Below are 23,256 nucleotides of genomic sequence, written 5' to 3' on the forward strand. Positions count from 1 at the left end.
AAATTGGTTCCCAAAAACCTAGAAAATCCAAAAATTTATACAAATCAACAGAAAAGTTTCCACTTGATCTTTCTAGACAGGACTTAAATGTGTAATAGCTGATATTTTCCCAGTGTGTATTAATTTAATTGTATTTTATCTTGATAAATACACTCTGGATATTTTCTCAAGCATACTTGGATTTTGGAAATTTGAATTTGTATAGTCTTAAGGTCATGCATATTTGAATTTATCGTCAGTTATTGGAGAAATTGGAATTTTACCTTACAGTTGTCTGTAAGTAAAATAAGGATCATACACCTAAAAATGGTTAAAATGGCAAATTTTATGTTATATATATTTTGCCACTTAAAAAAAGAAGAAAATAAGGATCTACCTACCTACCTGTCTATCTATCTATCTACGAGAGACAAAGACAGGTATTTCTGATCATTTTCCCCATCAAAATGCAGAACTAAGCGTAGACCTCAACATACGCAACTCTGTGAGCATTTACAAATAGCAATTCCAATTAAAATACTAGCACAACCAAAACAGACATGTTATATTCTTAATACTTTTAAAATAAAAGGATGAAGATAACTTGATGGAAGGGGATGTAAAGAAAGATCGAGGCTCCTGAGTTCAAGCAGCAGAGGCAAGTGATGAAGATCAGACAGAAAGTGTAATAGGCACTTCCACGGCCTCAAGGCTGCCACTTGGGCTTACAGGTCTAGAAACTCAAACTTGTTATCCCTCTTTCCAGAGTTCTCGACATTCAAAGATGAGTCATGCTCATACACTCACCAGAAATTGAAGTACATGGTCTAGACTTACACAAAATGCTCAGACTGGCTGAAAACTCCTATGGGCCAAACCAGCCTAGTACTTCCCTTTAGGCAAAGCTGCACAGAAAATCAGATTTTAAGAATTTATTCTGGACATGGATTCAGAGGAAAGGGAGATGGTTTAATGAATTTAGCTCTGAGAGTCTGAAGCATCCTTCTCCAAAAGAGGAATGTACACACCAAGCAAACCAAACGTTTGTAGTGCATGGATGGTGCTTGTCTTACAGCCTGTGGTAGATGGGTACCACATGGGCTCTTTTTTTGTTTTTATTTATTTATTTATTTATTTGTGAGGAGATCAGCCCTGTGCTAACATCTGCCAATCCTCCTCTTATTTTGCCAAGGAAGACTGGCCCTGGGCTAACATCCGTGCCCATCTTCCTCCACTTTATATGGGACGCCGCCACAGCATGGCTTGCCAGGCAGCACATCGGTGCGCGCCCGGGATCCGAACCAGCGAACCCCGGGCCGCCGCAGCAGAGCACGCACACTTAACTGCTTGCGCCACCGGGCCGGGCCCTGTTTGTTTTTATTTTTTATTTATTTAAAAAAAAATTTTTTTTATTGAGGTAACATTGGTTTATAACATTATATAAATTTCAGGTGTACATCATTATATTTCAATTTCTGTGTAGACTACATCACGTTCACCACCCAAAGACTAATTACCATCCATCACCACACACATGTGCCCAGTCACCCCTTTCACCCTCCTGTCTCCTCCTTCCCCTCTGGTAACCCCCAATCCAATCTCTGTCTCTACGTGTTTGTTTGTTGTTGTTTTTATCTTCTACTTATGAATGAGATCATACAGTATTTGACATTCTCCCTCTGACTTGTTTCGCTTAGCATAATACTGTCAAGGTCCATCCATGTTGTCACAAATGGCTGGGTTTCATTGTTTCTTATGTCTGAGTAGTATTCCGTTGTGTATATATACCACATCTTCGTCATCCATTTGTCCCTTGATGGGCACTTAGGGTGTTTCCAAGTCTTGGCTATTGTGCATAATGTTGAAAGGAACATAGGGGTGCATATATCCTTAAGCATTTTTTTTTCATGTTTTTTGGATAAATGCCCTGCAAGGGGATAGCTGGATCATATGGTAGTTCTCTTCTTAATTTTTTGAGGAATCTCACATGGGTTCTTCTTAGGCTACCATGTGGGCCCCTCTCCTACTTTTGAGAGTCACATGTTCTTCTGTTCACATTAATGTTTTCAATCAGATTAAAATTAATTCTTGCTGCAAAATGACAGGATATTTGGAATTTGCTCTAAAATGCCTTCAAATCAAATAGAGGAGAGAGACAAACAAATTTGGAAGAAATATAGATAATTGTTAAAGCTGGGTAATGGGTATTGTTACACTATTCTCTTTACTTTGGCATGTGTTTGCACAACTCTATTAGAAAAATTTTTTAATTATCTGGATATCTTCATGCTGGACTGTCTCTCAGTATATTGCAGTGGTCACAGGCTCTGAAGTTAAACTCCTTTAATTTGAATCCCACTCCTGTCATTTGCTAACCAAGTTCTTGAACAAGTTACTTGGCCTGTTTGCTCCTGTTCCTTCAACTATAAAATGTTGGTACTAAAGAGACCTACCTCACGGGGTTTTTGTTAGGTTAAAATGAGGTCATGCAGGGAAAGTGCTTGGCGGTGTCTGGCCTATGGTAATCACTCAATAAATGCTAGCTATAGTTACTCATCATATACGGATTCTATAGATTAGCTCTATCGGCAATTTATTTCTGCTCTCCAGTTTGAACTCACAAGCCAATTACGAGGCCCATTCCTACACACACACATACACACACACACGTACACTTCCCTTGCTCATCATAATGTTCTCCTCGTATCTCACTGAAATTTCCAAGTAAAAGAGTAAGAACTAATTAGAAAGAATCAGATAAAGGCATCGACCCTCCCCAATTCCCCTAATCTCCATCCCAACAATATAGAAGAGAGCTGGTTGCTCAGCCCTTTCTCCTTCCCCTCCCCATCAGTCCCACTAACCTCAAATCCAGACTCAATGCCTCACAGGTGAATTTTCCCCCAGGAAGAAATAGACCCTTCCTCTCTTCTTGGTTCATCTGAAAACAAGAAGCCAAAGAAATCTAACAAAATAAGCTTTGGTATACAGCTTTTATTTCAGAAGGTTAAAAGGACTGGGTAAGAAATTCTGACTTACATCGACTTGAATCACCCATAGAAATGACTCTTTTTTTTTTTTAATCTGCTATTTGAGTCCATGATAACTATTAGCATTTGAAAAAGGTGATTCTTTTGAGTCATACTTAGAACGACAAATTCTAACTGAATTTGTGACTCAGTCTAGACAGATGAGAGCAAAAGCTTAGTGGTCCAAAATATTCAAGAGAAATAAGGAATATTGTTTTCACTTTGCTGATTTGTTTGAGTTTTTTCCGAATTTACCAATTGGATATCATTTCCCCATTCAAACATATGAACTCAGGTACATCAATGCTACCAGAACAGTTGGACTGCTGTCCTTTTCTTGCAACCCTACATGTTTACCCAACTGGCTTGTGCTGGAGCTAACTGGTAATGCTGACTAACCCAGTGTTCGAGGCTGCCCAGGAGCACATGGGTTATGCCCAGGGCCTGCCGGGCAGAATTCAGGTCAAGAGGCGACAGCTTTGTACCACCAAATACATATTCCATTTGGACCCTGATCTTCCACCCCCTTTGCCACACCCATGTACCACCATAAACCATTGGATGTCCAGGGCGAACACCCTCCTGGTTCTCCCAACCTTTATTTATAATCAAATAACCCTTCCCCATGTTACCCTCTATCCAAGTAATTAATGAGGCCATTTTTATTTTACAATTTTTTACTTTTTCCAAACTTACCCCAAGGTAGAGAGAATAGTAGAATTAACCATATAACATATAATGTATCTGTCACCCTGCTTAAATAATTATTACCATGTTTCCAATCTCGTTTCACCTGCTCCCCCTCTGCCATTTGTTTTTAACTGGAGTATTTTAAAGAAAATCTCAAATACCAACATTTCTTCCCTAATGGGTTAGGACATTTTTTTAAAAAGTAACTGCCATGCCAACATCCTGTCTAACAAAATGACCAATAATTCTTTAATATTATCTACTAATACCCAATCCACATTCAAATTCCTCAATTGTCTGAGAGCTGTCACGAGAGCGACAAAGTGGGAGAAGCTGGGATTTGAACCCAGGCAGTTGGACTCCAGCAGACTCTAAAATCCATAACTAACGGAAAGAGAGAGTCTACCAAGAGCTCTGCTGGAACGGACAGAAAAGGGCAAAATAAGCAGAGGGAGAGGACACAAGGATGCAGTAAGATTGTTAGTAACCTCAGCAGAGCAGCCTCAATCAGAAGTGGTTTTCAAGGTGTTTCCTTTTGTGAAACTGACAACGTTAAGGAGAGCAAGTTTGGAGGCTGCAGATGGAAACAGGCACAAGAGGGGTGAGGAGCCCCCTAGGGAGGCAGTGCTGAAGCCGACAGCATCAGGACATGGCAGGTCCCCACGACCTGACTCCCACGAGTGCAGGGTGCAGACGTGCCTCTCACTCGACATGGACCAGCTGGGCGAAAGGTGACGCTGACCTACAGAGGGCCTCGGTCACCACGCACATCATAAATAGCACCGTCCACAAGACAAGATCCAAAATATCCTTTTATGTAACTGGAGATGTAAATAACCATTTAGATAACTCTTCAAACAAGGGCAGGATAACCATTCACCTTCTGTGACTATGATTTTGAACCTTCCTGCTAGTTGGTCGTATTTCAACAGGCAGCTACTTCAGTGAAGTGAAACTGTTATAAACAGAAAGTGCAGAGGAAATGCTAAGAGAAGAAACCAACTCATGTTGAAGCTTTGCAGCCAGGTCTTGGAATCCCAAGAAGGCGCTGCCCTGACAGGCTGGCGTTCCATGATTAACCACAAGGTGACACTTTTTTGAGCCCTGGGTGGTGTTAAAAATAAATGGGCCAATGGTAACTGTTTTAGAGTTACAGGACATAGTCGTGTGACAGCCATGAAGACACATGGCTTAGCTCTCCTGCGATGGGGAACACAATTGATTGACTGACAGCCTCAGCGGCTGCCTCTCTGGATCCATCACTGCATTGGCCCACAGGCTGCTCCCAGCCAACGACCTAGCACAGCCACGCTGTTCACTCAGGCCTAGTCCTGTGAGCCATGAGGCTGCGCCAGTGGGTGACTTTGGCCCAAGGACTTCCCATCAGCCTGGTCGACCCTTTCTTGGGCTGTGCTGCAGCCTCAGACTCTTCCTACCCAATCCTCCTTCCTTCCCCTTCTCCTTCACAGTTGTCAGAGCTTTATTATAGCTGCATTCAGGGGTGGCCCTGTAAGATAGCCGAGAGGGAAAATCTTTCTAATAGGCAATCTGCAGGCGGTGCAGCTGGCTTCCACACTGGAAAGAAAAGTAGCCCGAAGTGAGAATATATACAGATTCCTGAACGATGGCCCACGGCCTGGTTGTTTGGCCAGGAACTTGGAAGGAAAAGGACCGAAAGGTTGGAAACCAGGACTGGGATAGAGGCACGTGGATAAACACAGGGGAGTGGACACAAAGTGTTCTTTGTGTCTCACACATTAAGGCTCCCCTCCCCTGAAAGCACTCATCGTGGAAGACACACAGAACACCAAGTGGACAAGATGACTCAGCCAGTTGGTGTTACCTGGCCTGCCGGATGGGCCACCCCAGAACCGGCATAATGGGCTCCTGAATGGAGGAAAGCTACAGACGGGCCCAAGAGCGTGGACTCCCACTTAACCAAGGATGTGGTTAGTGCTGCCTCTGAATGTCCAACCCGTCCGCAACGGAGACCAACGGGGAGCCCAGAGATGGCACTGTCTCCTTGAGGAGCCCAATGGGCCACCGCTCGATGGCAAGTCAACAAGGAGGCCGGTTATGGGTTCTTGCTTCTCAGCTCCGTGAAAATGGATCTGGGCGCTTTAAGTAGCTTTTCCTTTGCCAGCCGGCACTGACGCTCTGTCGGTAGAGGGCGATGGAGATACTGCAGGGGGAGAGGCGTTTGCTTCTAGAGTCTGTGGGGCAGGCGGCCGGGCAGCAGCTTCCCCTGGCTCCTTCTCAGGTTTTGTAGGAGGCCTTTTGGTGAGACACCTCCTCTCGTGCACAGTTTCCCCCAGCACCCTAGAGGGTGGATTCCAGGCAAGTTCCAGAGGGCTGATTTCTAGCAAGTTCCACCAGCAGGGCACCACAGTAACTGTTCTGCCGTTAAGTGAGCCACAGCCATGCCCTCCCAACAAGGTCTGGGTGTCAGCCCCAGGGCAGGGGATGGGACGAGGGGGGCTCTTCATCTCAGCCCTATTAGTAGATTAGTGGCTGCTCCTTCTGTGTGCTATTCCCGTATTCTTTAAAGTTCTCTTCACTTCCTACTAGCCAATCCTTCGTTACTGCAATCCTGTTACAGTTAATAATTCTCTACATTAAACTCTCCCTGTTCCAGTGACCATGTGGTAGCTGTGTCACTCCTCACAGTGATAGAGATCCATTTCACGTAAGAGTGGGCCTTCCCTGCTCGCAGGGACTCAGACGCCACTGCTATCTGGGGGCTTATACAAAGCTTGATCTATATGCACAGGCATGGGTCTCCTGGTACCCCCGTGTCCCACTGTGACTGTGAGTGCCCCTGTGACACCACACTGTGACTCGTCCCACTGTGACTGTGAGTGCCCCTGTGACTTGCCCCACTGTGACGGTGACTTGTCCCACTGTGACTGTGACTTGCCCCACTGTGACTGTGACTTGTCCCACTGTGACTGTGTCTTGCCCCACTGTGACTGTGAGTGCCCCTGTGATGCCCCACTGTGACTGTGACTTGCCCCACTGTGACTGTGAGTGCCCCTGTGACTTGCCGGACTGTGACTGTGACTTGTCCCACTGTGACTGTGTCTTGCCCCACTGTGAGTGACTTGCTCCACTGTGACTATGAGTGCCCCTGTGACTTGCCTCACTGTGACTGTGACTTGCTCCACTGTGACTGTGACTTGCTCCACTGCTACTGTGAGTGCCTGTGACTTGCCCCACTGGGACTGTGACTGCCCCACTGCGACTGTGACTTGCCAGCAACCCTGGCCTAAAAAGGGCATCACTCTGCTGCAATCCGAGATGCTTCCTGCCCATTGCTCTCTTTCTCCCTCTTACACGAGTCAGAGTCGCGTCACAGTCTGAAGGCTATGGTTGCCTTCTCGGGCTCCCTGCCCTGTCCCTCCACAGACACGTTACCCAGTAAGGCTCATGCACACGTTATTCCATCTTGGCATCTGCTTCCCTGAGGACCCAAGCTGACACACAGGCCATGAACCAAAAGAGCAGTGTGTGTGGGAGGGACAACATCCACAGGGCTCATCTTTATCAACAAACCCTTTTTATTTTTTTTTTGTGAGGAAGATCAGCCCTGAGCTAACATCCATGCCAATCCTCCTCTTTTTGCTGAGGAAGACTGGCCCTGGGCCAGTCTTCCTCTACTTTATATGGGACGCCGCCACAGCACGGCTTGACAAGCGGTGCGTCGGTGCGCACCCGGGATCCGAACCCGGGCCGCCAGCAGCGGAGCTCGTGCACTTAACCACTACACCACAGGGCCAGCCCCCAACAAACTCCTTTAACATGAATAACTGTAGAATTGTTTTGCTTTCCTCTAGATGTCTTTTTTTTCTTATATGCCTTTAGCACCGTGACCTTATCCTCTATTGCGCTTAGCACATTTGGGAATTTTAAACTTCTGTGTGTAGTTTGATTAATGGCTCGCTCTCTCTCTCTCTCTTTCATAAACTACTTGAGGGCAAGGTCCACGTGTATTTTTTTTTCACCGCTGCACGCCCGACTCCTACCATAATGCTGAGCACATATTAGAGGCTCAAGATTATTAACTGAATGAATGATTAAGCCTGTTTAGGAATATTCAGTCTACAGCAAAATTTACTAAGTGTAGAGCAAAAGAACATAATTCACAGGACACTATTATGATACATACAGAAGTCCTGGAGAGTAGACCTATGATTCTAGAATACAGATAACGATCAGTTGTCTGGTGATGGTCTCACAAGAAGATCTAATAAGGAGTTGTAGCTAAGTGTAGTGCTAGTAGGGCAGGCTCCAGGCCTTGAGCGGAAATAAACAAAGTTAAACCATGGAGATTTAAGGGGTTGTCAGCAGTCATCAACATGAGGTCATTTGAAAAGAAAGCCCTGCCTCTTTCCTGTTCCCCACCAACCTGTTAAGGCCACCCTGCCCTCTGACACGGCTTGTAATTCTTAGTAACTGTGACATTATCATCTCCAGAAGGCCACTGGTAAAATATTGTCTAGGAGGAAAGAAGATTTCTGATCTTTCCACATTCACAGCATGGACACAAAATTTAAGACCGTGCTCACTCTCAGAGATGACTCTACACTTGTGCAGCCCCGAGAGTGAATGCCTCCTTAAAGCCCGCACCCCAGGAATCTCATGAGGCTCCTCCTAGCCCCCGCCCACTTGGGAGCCTGATCAAACGCAGATTCAGGGGCCCCACCCCAGAACTTGGTAAATCATACACTTTGAACTGAGAGTTACTGACAAAGAAAGGGAAATATCTACTTCCCTTCAAGAGGGAAGAAGTCAACTGAAAGATTTAATTGATTAACACAAAAAATAAACATACATAATTTGCAAACAGCATTTCAGAAATCAGGATAACTGCCAGAAAGGATCAGTTGAAGGCAGAATACTGAACCCTAATACACTTGCATAACGTGTAATTATTTTTTATTTTATTTTTTTTATTTATTTTTCCCCCCAAAGCCCCAGTAGATAGTTGTATGTCATAGCTGCACATCCTTCTAATTGTTGTATGTGAGACGCGGCCTCAGCATGGCCAGAGAAGCGGCGCGTCGGTGCGCGCCCGGGATCCAAACCCAGGCCGCCAGCAGCGGAGCGCACACACTTAGCCGCTAAGCCACGGGGCCGGCCCGTCATAAAGTGTAAGTAAAAAAACTTTTTTTGCCTAGGAAAGGAGAAACACGGAGAAAAGGGAATACTTTGGATAAGAAATCGACACATATTAAGCACTGCAAAGAAATACTACACATAACTTTATTTTTCTTTTGAATTAAGAGGATTTACACAAATTTGACTTTGTGAACAAAACAAAGCACACATCGATAATTACCATAAAGTTTTATTGATCCAAAAGTATTTGCCACCAATGGCAATCATTGTATAACTCTAGTTGTAAGAATCATAATGATGCCACAGTTTGGATTTATTGCCTACCTTTACAATTAAATATAAAAACCTTTTAGCAGATTATGAGACCTCTATGATTAATTTGAAATTATTTCACTTTTCAAATACCTTTCTTAGGAATAAAAGGTATAATCATAAAGTATGTTAATTTTCATTCCTAAAAATTTTTTTAAATCACAGGCCAAAGGACATGGGTTGTGCCTTAAAAATTCATTTCTTTCAGGAATCATTTTTGCATAGACATAATTTGATAACATTAAAAAAGCGGAAAGTGATTTTTCCATGCAAACTATAAGCTCCTATAAAGTACAGAAGTGCATTTTTGAAATCTTAAGGCATTTGGGCACAAAAGACACCTCCGTGTTTCCTTGGCTTAGAGCTTGGCTTTCTGCTTAAAAGTCTCCTTAATCTTTTTGACAGCAGACAGGTCCCCTACTCCTTCAGGCCAATTGTCATGATCTGTTAAGTAAGTGGAAAACCTCATGTCACTCACAAATCTATGAACTTCATTAGTCCTCTCGGTTTCTACCAAACCCTCTTGTTATTTTCCCTAGTTCACCCCTTTCCTTAGCACGAGAAGAGAAATTATTAGGACAAATGGCAAAGGTTTTGAGAAAATCCTGGATTTGAATCCCAGCTCTGTCACTTACTAGCTTTTCCAAATTTGGAGAAGTTACTCTTCCTGATCCTCAGTTTTCTCATCTATTAAAAGGGATAACAACCTTTATCTTTTAAAGTGGTGAGAGTTAAATGTGACACTCTCTCTACAGCGCTTCACATAACCTAGACATTCAACAAATATTACTTCCTTAATAATAATAACGTTTTTAAATAAGCTTACTTTGTCCCAGGCATTTATAGTTGCTTCCCCAGCATCTAGTCTCCCATCTCCTCTTTCCAATAGACTCAGTTTCCATTGCGGAATCCATGAAGTTCAGGGGAAGTGACCCCACTTAGATCACTGACCGATCTGTCAGTCAGTGCACCCCATTCCCCTGGCTGTGGTCACTGGTCGAGGACGGACATTTGCATAAGCTGGTCCAAAGCAGCGAGGATCTCAGAATTTTCTTAGAAATGCTAGAACAAAGTCATTCCCCTCCCCTCTCTCTCTGTCCAGCTGGATGCAGCTATAGGAGTGGCAGGCAGCCATCCTGCAACCAGGAGAGTCAGTCTTAAGATAATCATCATAGAAGCAAAAGCAGAGGGAAAAGAAAAAAAAAAATGTCCCTGATGAGATCACTGAGCTGCTGAGTCCAGTCTCCCCAGCTTTTCAGTTACGCGCGGCAACAAACTCCTTTGTGGCTTAAGCCAGTTAGAGTTGCAGCTAAAAGCATCATATCTGACACAGGGCTTTAAATGTGCATTATCTAATTTAGTCTTCCCAACAGCCTACAAAATAAATACTATAAGTGACCCCACATTATAGAAAAGAAAATGGAAGCTCACAGAAATTAATTTTCCAAAGATCATACAGCTAGTAAGGGTATAGCCAAGTTTCACCCCAGTCATTCTCACTCCAGGGCTGGCAATCTTAAAGAAAATACTACACAGCAGTCCCCCCTTATCTGTGGTTTCACTTTCCTTGGTTTCAGTTACCCTTGGTCAACTGTGGTCCAAATATATTAAATGGAAAATTCCAGAAATAAACAATTCGTAAGTTTTAAATTGCCCGCTGTTCTGTGTGATGAAATCTTGCACTGTTCTGCCTGGAACGTGAATCATCTCTTTGTACAGCAGATCCACGCTGTACACTACCTGCCCGTTAGTCACTCAGTAGCCGGCTCGGTTATCAGATCGACTGTCTCGGTATCACAGTGCTGGTGTTCAAGTCACCCTTATTTTACTTAATCATGGCCCGAAAGCCCAAGAGTAGTGATGCTGGCAATTCAGATATGTCAAAGAGAAGTTATTGTGGTTAATCTCTCACTATGCCTAATTTATAAATTAAACTTTATCATAGGTGCGTATGTCTAGGAAAAAACACAGTATATATAGGGTTTGGTACTACCAGCAGGCATCCCCCGAGGGTCTTGGAACGGATCCACCACAGATAAGTGGGGACTACTGTACTGAAAGGATGAATATTCCCACTCATAATCTGGGGGGAGTATAGTCTTAAAAGATGGATATGGCTGCTTTCCTCAAAAAATCAAAAAATATTTTTGTGCTGATAAAAAAAGTGTTAGAATTACAAAAGAAAATCATTTCACTGGAGGCCTAGAGAAACAGGCACCTGGAATTTCTTTCCCTTTATAAAGGAAAAACAATTCAACTCACCTTAACAAATACTGACTCAACTCTACTGACTCAATTCTACTGAAGGAAGTGGAAAGATTCTCTCCCACCCTCCCTACTTTAATACCAACGGAAAACAATATCGCATAACCATGTAGGCATTTCTGTGTTTCCAACCCAGGTCCTTAAAACCACAGTATCTGATACACATCACCACATTGATGTTATTAGTAAAGAAATACATATGGGAGGGGAAAATAATAAGTAATATTAAAGTTCCATACTAATCATTTATTAATGCAAAGAAGGTCTTAGGCCTTGATTAGACTGTTGGCATGTGACAGACTAGATTGAACCCAGGTCCCTGACATGAAATTCAAATACACATGCATTACACCAACCACATTTTAATTTGGTAGTAGTCACTTAATCAACTATCTTTAGCAACAGTTCAAATACATTTGAATTTTATATCCTTTTCTACATTTTGGGAGTGATTAGCTTGGATGTGCCTTTTAATTTCCATGGATTTGTTTTATCATTTGTAAAATTATGATACTGGACTGATTTTTTAGGACCATTCCAATCCCATAGTTCTATGATCTAGCCATGAGACACACACACACACACACACACACACACACACACCATGAGATACACACAGACATTTGTGTGCAGTATCTACATCTGGTTGAGCCTTAAAAAACTATTGTTTTTGTGCATGAAAAATGAATGAATAAAGCAAATCATATGATTTCCCTCAATATATATCCCAAAGATAGTGAAAAATAGCACCATACCATCCCTTCCCACCTAACAGATCTGACTCTTCTGCTCAGATATACAAGCCACTAATCGGAGGAACAAAGAGGAATCAATTCTAAAAAAATATGGGAAGTCCTTGCCTCTTTTCTATCTCTTCCTTTTACATATATATTCATACTGAGAATATTTTTCAAGGTTCCAATTCCACCAACCTATGCACAAACAAAAAACTTTTTTAATATATAAAGCTAAGTTCTATAATAAAGATATTTAGATATTTTATGTGACTACGAACATTTCCTTTAAAAATCACGAATACAAACATTGTGCACATTTTGATGTGATGTAAGAGAAAACCTTTATCTCTGAAGTAACTGTTTAAGGAATTTTGAAAACGTGAAGAGGAAAAGGCATAAAGCTAGGGACTGCTCATTTCTGGACTGCTCACCTGGTATCTCCCCTACGTGAGTGTACAGAGACTGGCCCCCATCCACCTCCACCAACTGTCCGGTGATAAAGGAAGCTGCAGGAGACAGCAGGAAGCACACCAAGGCGGAGACCTGGCAACAGAAGCACACACACGTACAGAAAAGCAGACACTCCCCATTTGGGGCTGCTTCCCATTCCTCAGTAAGCACACCTCAGAACACACGACTGTCACGTGAATTCTACAGTGTGTGTGCACAATAATCTGACAGCAGAGACAACTGCCTTTTTCGATTTGATCATCATTAAAAGCAGGTAAGTGACTAGGGTGGCAAGATATGAAGGAGCCTTAGACAGTGTCGAGTAAGCTATACAATGTGAAGAAGCCAACAGTGAACACCATGCTTAATCTTTGCTCTTTCCCATTTCAAACAATTCAGTTCCTTCCACACCTTTCGTTGCCCACTGCAGCCTTGCTTTTCAATGCCACCACATGCCTTGTATGTTTTCGTCCCCAAAATAGTCAATGTGTCTGTATAGCAATCAACTGGCATTCTACTTTGTTCAGCCCATGGTCCCGCAGGCCAAAAGCCCAGCAAATCAGACCACAGGAGTTTCTACAAGAGGGACTTCAGAATCCTACCGCATCCCCTAAAAATTCTGATAGTGAATTGATGAGGTCAGCAACATCTACTCCCAAAATCAAAGAGAAAGAGAGAAATTATTTGACTGGATGTAAGGGAACTCTCCCATGAGGCTGTTGGCACAGGCAGTTTCTCCAAGGGTGATCCCACACACCTGCGTTAGAATCCCTATGCATGCTTATTGAAACCCCAGATTCCTAGCCCTACTTTGGATCTTCTGAATTGTAAGCTCTGGGGCTGAGCCCACAGAATCTGCTATTTTATCAAGCTCCCAAGCATGGCCAGGACTAGGGTGAGACACTTAGGGTATGGCATTTAAGGAGACCCTGCGCTTGCGCAGCCCTGAGAGTGTGTCCTTAACTATTGTGTCCATTCCTGGCTCCCTCACCCTAGTCCTGATCCTGTACACGGCACTGTAGCCATGTCTGGTTACATGGCTGCCTCTTTGAGACTCTGAGACCCTGGCAGGCAGACATAGCTTCTCTCCCTCCTTATATCCCCAGCAGCCAGAATAGAACTGCACTAAAACAGAGGCCACTAGTCACATGGCACTACCAAAACACGTTCCATATGGCTACTCCAAATTGAGATGTTCCATAGGCATAATACACACACTAGATTTTGAAGACTTATAATGGCAAGAAGAATGTAATATCTCATTAATAATTTTATATTGATTATGTGCTGAAATGATAATGTTTGGGATACACTGGGTTAAAAAAATATATTATTAAAACTAATTTCACCTCTTCTTAGTCTTAACATGACTCCTAGAAAGTTTAAAATTATGTATGTGACTATTATTATTATATTTCTATTGGACAGAGCTGGTATAGAATTAATCATTTAAAAGTTCCCACACTCCTGGGAAAAGGCAGAGTTCTGAGCCACGGTAATGAGTAACCATCAGAATACTTTGCCCTGTTTGATCAGCCAATGACAACTAGCCCTTTGAACAGGTTTTGTTAGCCAATCAATCAGTGAGAGCTCCTCCACTCTGCAAGTCAGCTGGTCGGGAAGAATCACTCCAGTAAGATCCTTTCTGAGTGCCAGCCAAGCAACAGTCCTCTCTCCCAAGGACCATGAGCTCCAGAAGTCTGCAAATCCCTAAAACCACACTCCCCCCCAGAAAAAGCAAAAGATGAGCAGTCTGCTCTGCTCAGAGGGACTGACCAGCAGAGCTCTCCCTGACTTAAAGATGCAACAAGTGTGGCTTTGTGTTGAATTTTGTTGCAAATATTGAGTGGTGGCCTCATCCTTTGACAGGGTTTAGCATAAAATAAGCACTTGATAAATGTTTACAGAAGGAAGGAATCTCTATGAATCTCTTCCCACAAAATGAGGGGATGTTGCATCACCCAGCTCCTAATACTGGGTTTTGCCCACAGACAAGGCATCATTAAATAAGACTGAATTGAATGGAAACTATCTTCTAGGTAAAAGACATAAATATTCAGGATGCCTGGTTTACTTTTGGAACTCAACAGGGAGCTAAACTGAAATAAAAATTTTTTTTTTATTGATGTTTTAATGGTTTCTAACATTGTGAAATTTTGGGTTGTACATTTTTGTTTGTCCATCACCCCATATATGACTCCCTTCACCCCTTGTGCCCACCCCCCACCCCCACTGCCCTGGTAACCACAGTCCAGTTTTCTCTGTCCATGTGTTGGTTTATATTCCACATATGAGTGAGATCATACAGTGTTTGTCTTTCTCTTTCTGGCTTATTTCACTTAACATAATACGCTCCAGGCCCATCCATGTTGTTGCAAATGGGACGATTTTGTCTTTTTTTATGGCTGAGTAGTATTCCATTGTATATATATACCATATTTTCTTAATCCAATCGTCAGTCGAGGGATACTTAGGTTGCTTCCACTTCTTGGCTATGGTGAATAATGCTGCAATGAACATAGGGGTGCATAAGCTTCTTTGGATTGTTGATTTCAGGTGCGTTGGATAGATTCCCAGTAGTGGGATGGCTGGATCATAGGGCATCTCTATTTTTAATTCTTTGAGGAATCTCCATACCGTTTTCCATAGAGGCTGCACCAATTTGCATTCCCACCAAGCTGTGTATGAGGGTTCCTGTTTCTCCACATCCTCTCCAACATTTGTTGTTTTTTGTCTTGGTGATTATAGCCATTCTAACGGGCGTGAGGTGGTATCTTAGTGTTGTTTTGATTTGCATTTCCCTGATAATTAGTGATGTTGAGCATCTTTTCATGTGCCTATTGGCCATCTGTATATCTTCCTTGGAGAAGTGTCTGTTCATTTCCTCTGCCCATTTTTTGATCGGGTTGTTTGTTTTTTTGTTGTTCAATTGTGTGAGTTCTTTATATATTATGGAGATCAACCCCTTGTCAGATGTATGTTTTGCAAATATTCTCTCCCAGCTGGTTGGTTGTCTGTTCATCTTGATTCTGGTTTCATTTGTCTTATAAAAGCTCTTTAATCTGATAAAGTCCCACTTGTTTATTTTTTCTTTAGTTTCCCTAGTCTGGGTAGGCATGTCATCTGAAAATATTCCTTTAAAACCAATGTCAAATAGTGTGTTGCCTATATTTTCTTCTATGAGTTTTATAGTTTCAGGTCTCACCTTCAGGTCTTTGATCCATTTTGAGTTAATTTTTGTGAATGGCGATAGCACATGGTCCACTTTCATTCTTTTGCATGTGGTTGTCCAGTTTTCCCAACACCATTTATTGAAGAGACTTTCCTTTCTCCATTGCATGTTCTTAGCACCTTTGTCGAAAATTAGCTGTCCGTATATGTGTGGTTTTATTTCTGGGCTTTCAATTCTGTTCCATTGATCTGTGTGTCTGTTTTTGTACCAGTACCATGCTGTTTTGATTACTATTGCTTTGTAGTATGTTTTGAAGTCAGGAATTGTGATGCCTCCTGCTTTGTTCTTTTTTTTTAGGATTTCTTTAGCTATTCGGGGTCTTTTGTTGCCCCATATAAATTTTAGTATTCTTTTTTCTATTTCTGTGAAGAATGTCATTGGGATTCTGATTGGGATTGCATTGAATCTGTAGATTGCTTTAGGTAATATAGACATTTTAACTATGTTTATTCTTCCAATCCACGTGCATGGGATATCTTTCCATTTCTTTATGTCATCGTGGATTTCCCTCAATAACGTCTTGTAGTTCTCATTGTATAGGTCCTTCACCTCCTTGGTAAGATTTATTCCTAGGTATTTTATTCTTTTTGATGCAATTGTAAATGGTATTATCTTTTTGAACTCTCTTTCTGTTAGTTCATTATTAGCATATAGAAATGCAACTGATTTTTGTAGATTGATTTTGTACCCTGCAACTTTGCTGTAGTTGTTGATTGTTTCTAAAATTTTTATAATTACCAAATTAACTAGGCACTATTATAATATCTTCAGATCGATTCTTCTTAACTTTCATCCTAATGGAATCCATTTGATGATGGACTTGAAGTATCAAGTTAATCACAAGACTTTCATCAATGAATAAACACTATCAGAGACTAGCAACTTGTATCTGCTTTATCTATGTGGGTAACTCCTCTGTTGGCTCAGTTATATGTTTATGTTCAGCTTTGTTTATTAAAGGTCACGAGGATTTTAAATAATTGGGATTGGGTTTGAATCCCGGTACCATGACCCAAGTACGGCCCAGGCAAATTATCAAACCTCATTGGCCCTTAGTTTCTTACTTTGTAAAATGAGTGTATCTCACAAGCCATTTGAAGGGTCTTCCAAGTGCTGTGTTCCCTTTCCAAGAGATTCAAGGGACACCATGGCAGCTCTAGGCAGTTCCTTTTAAAACTACAGTACATTCTGACCCTCCTGACTCTATACCAGGGACTGTCACTTAAAATAAGGCAAGTCACTGGTAAGCACTTAGGTCAATGGCGTGGTGTGAAAGTTCTGCCCCAAAAGAGACACTGGCGGTTAACCGGGGCAATAAGAATATCTTGGAAACATGGCCGAGTGATGCGAGAACACAATCAGGCAGAGGCCAAAACTCTCCTTCTGCATCTCACGGCAGCCTTCAGCATCTCTCCTTCCCTTCACAGCCACACTTTTTAAAGCTATTGCCTACATTAGCCAAAGCTCGGTCAGCAACACCAGGGCATACCTAAGACCTTTTCAGGGGATTTGTAAGGTCAAGACCATTCTAATAATAATACTAAGTCCTTATTTGTCTTTTTCACAATGTTGACATTTGTACTAAAGGTGCCAAAGCCATGGTGGGAAAGATGACTGAAGCCTTCGAACCAGTCGTGGCAGGAACTGAACTAGCGGTCATTCTACTGGTAATCATTACATTCTTCAGTGGCAAGTACTCATGACGAGGAAAAGCCTGTTTCACTTTAGAACGTCCTTGATGAAGCAGTGAAAATTCTGAATTGTATTAATCTCAACCATTGAGTACATGTCATTTTATTATCCTGTGTGATGAAACAGGAATTACACACTAAGCTCTTCTGCTGCATATAGAAGTATGATGGTTGTCTAAGGAAGAGAACATGTGGTTGAGCTATGAACTGAACTAGTCACTTTGAGAAATTGAGAAATTTCATGAGATGAAACACCATTTTTTACTTGAAAGAATGACTAACAAACTATGGTTATTCACACTCGAGTATCTGGCAGACACTTTTTCCAAAATGAACAAAATGAGACTGCCACTTCAAAGGAAAATGACAGACAGGATTTGTTGTCAATGATAAAATCTGAGCTTTCAAGTAAAAAGGAGAATTTTGGAAAACTTGCATTTGTCACCATAAACTTGACAGTTTCCTAATATTCAAAGATTTTTCTGAAGAGATTGGTGGTGATATTAACAAATGTGATCTTGTGATATTGTATAATGGATTGTGTGTCAACATTGTCAACATTTAGAAGATCTCCATAACTCAGTGAACCAATATTTTCCAAAAGACCAACCCCTGATGTTACAAAATCATCTATGGGTGAAAGATCCAGTTCAAGTGCCAGGTAGATCAATGGATTTTAAGGGAACAGCGTACAGAAAGTTCACTGACATGGCTTCAGATTCCACATTGCAACTAATCTTTAAGAAGCTGCCATTTGTCAAATATCAAAGGAGACTATCCAGAATTATCTGAAAAGACTATTAAAATCCTCCTCCCTTTTCCAACTGTACATCTGCATGAAGCCAGATTTTTTTATCTGCTTTAACCAAAACAACATAGTAGAACAGACGGAATGCAGAAGCAGATGTGAGTCCACCTGTATTCTATTAAGCCATATGTTAATAAAAAAGAGATTTGTAAAAATGTAAAACAAATGTAAAAAAATTTATTTTCTTCTGTTTTTTCAAATGTAGCTCTTTTTGATTAAAAATATTATTCATGTTAACATTTAATGCCTTTGTTACTATTATTTTAAATAAATTGATAAATATTTCTTAAATTTCTCAATTTCAATATCTAATACATAAATATAGATGATATAGTTCACATAAACAAAAGGAATGTTCTGTCTAAAATAAAAAATTAATCATATCATTCCTTTGATTAAAATCCTTTAAAACCCTTCTTAGTTTTCAGTATAAAAATGCAAACACCTTGTTTAAAATAGCTCACCAAATGTTTGATTTAACAGTATCTTCTAAAATTTAATATGCATATTTATTTAGTTCAGGAATTCTACTTCTAGAAAATTACCTCCTCACAAAAGAGTGCATGACTATGTTCAAGGATGTTCACTACAGAATTACTGCAACATAAAAAATACAAATAGAATCTAAATGCGCAACAATAGGATCTAATTAAATATATTATGGCATATCCATAGCAAGTTGCAGAAAAGAACATATAATAGAATCCCATTTTTGCAAAAAAGTCAATAAATATAGATATTTTTGTGTATGCATAATAAATTTCTGGAAAGATATACATAAAACTGATAATGAATGCTAGTTCTAGGAATTAGAACACATTTTATTCTGAGAGTTTTATGATTTTGCTTTTATACTTAGCACTTTAATATCTGAAAATTATTCTGTACGTGAAACAAGATGGGGGGTCTAATCTATTTCTAAATGAACAGCCAGTTGCTGCAAGACTTTTGCTAATGTCTATCCTTTCCTCACACATTTGAAATGCTACTTTTATCCTATAAAATCCCCTTATATACATGGTACTGATACAAGAGTCTATTCTGTTCCACTAATTTTAACCAGCACCAGATGTTGTAAATAAGCATAGCTTTACAGTAGGTTTTGCTGTCAGGAAGGCCAAATCCCTCCCATTATTCTTTTTCAGAACATTTTTGGCTGTTTTTGCATAAATATTTTTCTAGATAAATTTTAGAATCAGTGTGTTAAGTTCCAAAAATATATTAAATTTATACATTAACTGGGGCTGGCCCAGTGGCGTAGCGGTTAAGTTTGCACACTCTACTTCAGCAGCCCGGGGTTCACAGGTTTGGATCCCGGGTATGGACCTACGCACCAAGCCATGCTGTGGCAGGTGTCCCACGTATAAAGTAGAGGAAGATGGGCATGGATGTTAGCCCAGGGCCAATCTTCCTCAGCAAAAAGAGAAGGATTGGCAACAGATGTTAGCTCAGGGCTAATCTTCCTCACCAAAGGAAAAAAAAAATTAATTTAGGGAAACTTGATTTTAATAAAAATGATTCTCTCCATTGAGGAATATGACATGTCTCTATTTGTTCTGGTCTTTTTTTCTGTTCTTCAGTAACAAATCTTTTTCGTTTAGAGCTAAGTTTACTCTGGATATTTTACTTTTTATTATTATTGTAGAAAAGATATCTGTTTTTTTCATTGCATTTGAAGACTGATATTCCTGGCATTTAAGAAAGCTATTGATTTTTACATACTTAGATCTGGCCACCTTACAGAAATCGCGTATGGAACTTCATATAGTCATAACTGTCTGACTCGCTCAGGGTCCTTGTGTACTGACAAATGCCATGTGATAAAATAACTAGCTGAAAAGTACAATAAAATAATAAAAACATGCTGTTCTTAATTCACACCACACTCTCCCCTGAATAAAGACTGCTGTCAGTATTTAAACCACAACCAGGATATTCCCAAGAGCCAGAAAGTGCCAGGGAAATGGTTTGGTGGCAGTAGGGGCAATCATCTCTCCCAGCCAACCAGACGATGTAAAAAGGACACCAAATGTTACAAATTTCCAAGGTATAAAACAAAGTAACTCTAATCACGTTAGAAATATACATTACCTCCTCGGGAACCCCAAGTCTTTTAGCTGGGATTTTCTGAAAGAATCCTCCAAACATCTCCTTTGACGAAGGGCCATAGTTGTCAAAAGCAGTCTGGGAATAAATGACTCCCTATGTTTAAAAATAAAACAGGAACAAAACAAAGTACATAAAATTAAATTTTCATTGTAAAGACATCAAGGCGGTCTATCGACCAATACCAAAAGTTAAGTGGTTTAAGTTTAATAAAAAAGTTAACATTTCTAATATTAACTTTTCTCAATATTGTCAGAGAAGTACAGTCAACCACTATTACAAATGGACTATCTGAATGCTCATTTTCTGACCTTCCTTCCCTTGATAACCAGCAAAGTCTTGGATTTTTTCATAAAAGACTTGGTTTCTGAAAGCATAATTATATTAGTAGATCAGAGAGGCACTTCACCGGGAGGAATGGGGCAGGGGAGTCTATTTTATGTTCCACCAGGCTTCCCACTTTACAAGAGAAGACTGGGCTATGGTTATGGGAGATTTAGAAAATGCAATCTTTTCATGGCTTTTCACCTAGAATGAAATCACAAGCGAAACATTTGAATCCAATACAAATAGACTAAAATTTTAATTGTTTAAGAATTCTTTTATTCAGCTCTCATTAGCTTTTAAGGGTTTATAAAGCCACAGAAATTACTCAAAAACTGTACAACACAGGATAAAGCTATTTGTTATTAGCTGATAACTACAACAGAAGTTATAGAGGGGGGTAGGAAACAGGAGTGAAGGTAAAATGAGGAAAGTGGGTGGGCGGTGCTAATAATTACTGGGGCAATACACTGGTTTCCAATTAAACAATTTATAACCTTATATTTAAAGAGGATGGAATCTTCTAGAAGTATTAAGGTTTAGACATTAAACCTAAAAATGTATCTGGAGGACAAACACAACTTTAGTATTGTGCTATAACACTAACAAACCTTGAAAGTTTTCAAGAAATGCACTTCTGGAGGGTTATTCCAAGGTAGCAACATTAAGAATGGAACTAGGGGCCGGCCCAGTGGTGCAAGTGGTTAAGTGCGTGTGCTCCACTGCGGCGGCCCAGGGTTCGACGGTTTGGATCCTGGGCGCGCACTAATGCACTGCTTGGCAAGCCATGCTGTGGCGGCATCCCATATAAAGTGGAGGAAGATGAGCATGGATGTTAGCCCAGGGCCAGTCTTCCTCAGCAAAAAAAGAGGAGGATTGGCAGATGTTAGCACAGGGCTGATCTTCCTCATTAAAAAAAAAAAAAAAAGAATGGAACTATATCTAATTTACCCTACGAATATTTCAGTGTAATATGGGTAAGGTAATGTCAGCTGTGAAGGAATGAAGGGATATGAAGTATCTGGCTAGGAGCCTGCAATTTGTTAGAGATGAGATTTCTCTACTAACGTCAAGAAGTCAGTTGACACGTAGTTCCCATTAAGTAGTATGGATAACATCTATAGATATTATATAGATAGATCTATAGATAATATTCCCAGATATTATAGAGTTTCAGATAGAGGCGTGATTACTATCTTAGGATAGTAATCCAGAAATGGGATTACATTTCAATGTCCAGAAAACATCCCAGAAAAGGGCATTTGAGCTGGGTTTTGTTGGATGAGTGAGATGTTTCTTTTAACGTCTCTCTTGGAACACATGACCAATACGTAATACCCAAGGAAGCTTAAGCTCCATCTTATTTCACAAAAAATGGTAGTTTTTTAAGTTGAACATATTGTGTTTTTTTCCTCTATCATTTACATTACGTTTCAGAGAAATTTTCTTTTTTTTTTTTTAAAGATTTTATTTATTTTATTTTTTCCCCCCAAAGCCCCAGTAGATAGTTGTATGTCATAGCCGCACATCCTTCTAGTTGCTGTATGTGGTACTCGGCCTCAGGATGGACGGAGAAGTGGTGCCTCGATGCGCACCCGGGATCCGAACCCGGGCCACCAGCATTGCGGCGCGTGCACTTAACCACCAAGCCACAGGGCCGGCCCAGAAATTTTCTCTTGACTTCCAGTTGATCTTTAACTGGGAGCGCCTCCCTAGAACTTTGACTTCAAGTTTCTCCCTAGCCTAATAAAGCATTGATGACATACCAAGAAATAACACAAAAATCTGGAAAAATTCATTCTTTGACACAGTGGGTTCTCAACCTTCACTGGGCATTTGAATTTCCTAGCAGGCTTTTAAAAATACCGATGCCTGGATTCCACAGTTTGGAGTCAAACTTATACATCATGATTTTCCAAACATTTCACAGATAATTCTCATATATTAGAATTAAGCCAGCATTGAGAATCACTGGCTTAATTTAACCTTCTTGACAATTTGTAAATCAAAGAATATTTCTTTCTGATTTTATATATTTTTAGAAGCCAATCTTTTCTAGAATACAGTCATATTAACAAATAGCTCTGTCAACAACACAAATGGAGTTAGAAGAACACAGTTTGTCAACAGCTTTCATGTAGAAGGTTTACCTACAGGAGCAACACAGTTGATTCTTACTCCACTTGTGGCCCATTCCAAAGCTAAGGTTTTGGAGAGGTTGTAAACACCTTCTCTGGCAGCTCCACTATGCCTTTCAAAGACAAAATATAAACATTACAGTCAGCTTCTGTCCAATATTCTTCTCATTAACTAAACTGACAAGTGTGCCAATGACCTATCAGAGCCCCACAAGAGCATCCTTATGATGAGTCTGTGTCTTTCTGAGTCTCTGTCTAAACAATGAGAAAGAACTGGACCCTTCAATATTAAAGCCAAGTCAAGCAAATCTCACAGAGTGTAGGCCCACATACGATCCCCCAAATCACCATGAACAGGAAAGGAATACTTTGAAGAA

At 40.7% G+C, this 23,256-nt stretch overlaps 1 protein-coding gene across 1 annotated transcript in view; it reads right to left on the bottom strand.

Moving 5' to 3' along the window:
• Nucleotides 1-8,946: 8,946 nt before the first annotated feature.
• PECR (peroxisomal trans-2-enoyl-CoA reductase) overlaps nt 8,947-23,256 on the bottom strand; it is a 29,413-nt gene continuing 15,103 nt past the window's right edge. The window contains exons 5-8 of the mRNA XM_058532955.1: nt 22,896-22,992; nt 20,403-20,513; nt 12,562-12,673; nt 8,947-9,572 (exon numbers count right to left, since the gene is read on the bottom strand). Coding sequence (XP_058388938.1) covers nt 9,487-9,572; nt 12,562-12,673; nt 20,403-20,513; nt 22,896-22,992 — 406 coding nt within the window. The 3' untranslated portion in view covers nt 8,947-9,486. The remainder of the gene's footprint in view (nt 9,573-12,561; nt 12,674-20,402; nt 20,514-22,895; nt 22,993-23,256) is intronic.

Source organism: Diceros bicornis, chromosome 37 (assembly GCF_020826845.1).
Source record: "Diceros bicornis minor isolate mBicDic1 chromosome 37, mDicBic1.mat.cur, whole genome shotgun sequence".
Taxonomy (NCBI): Eukaryota; Metazoa; Chordata; class Mammalia; order Perissodactyla; family Rhinocerotidae; genus Diceros; species Diceros bicornis.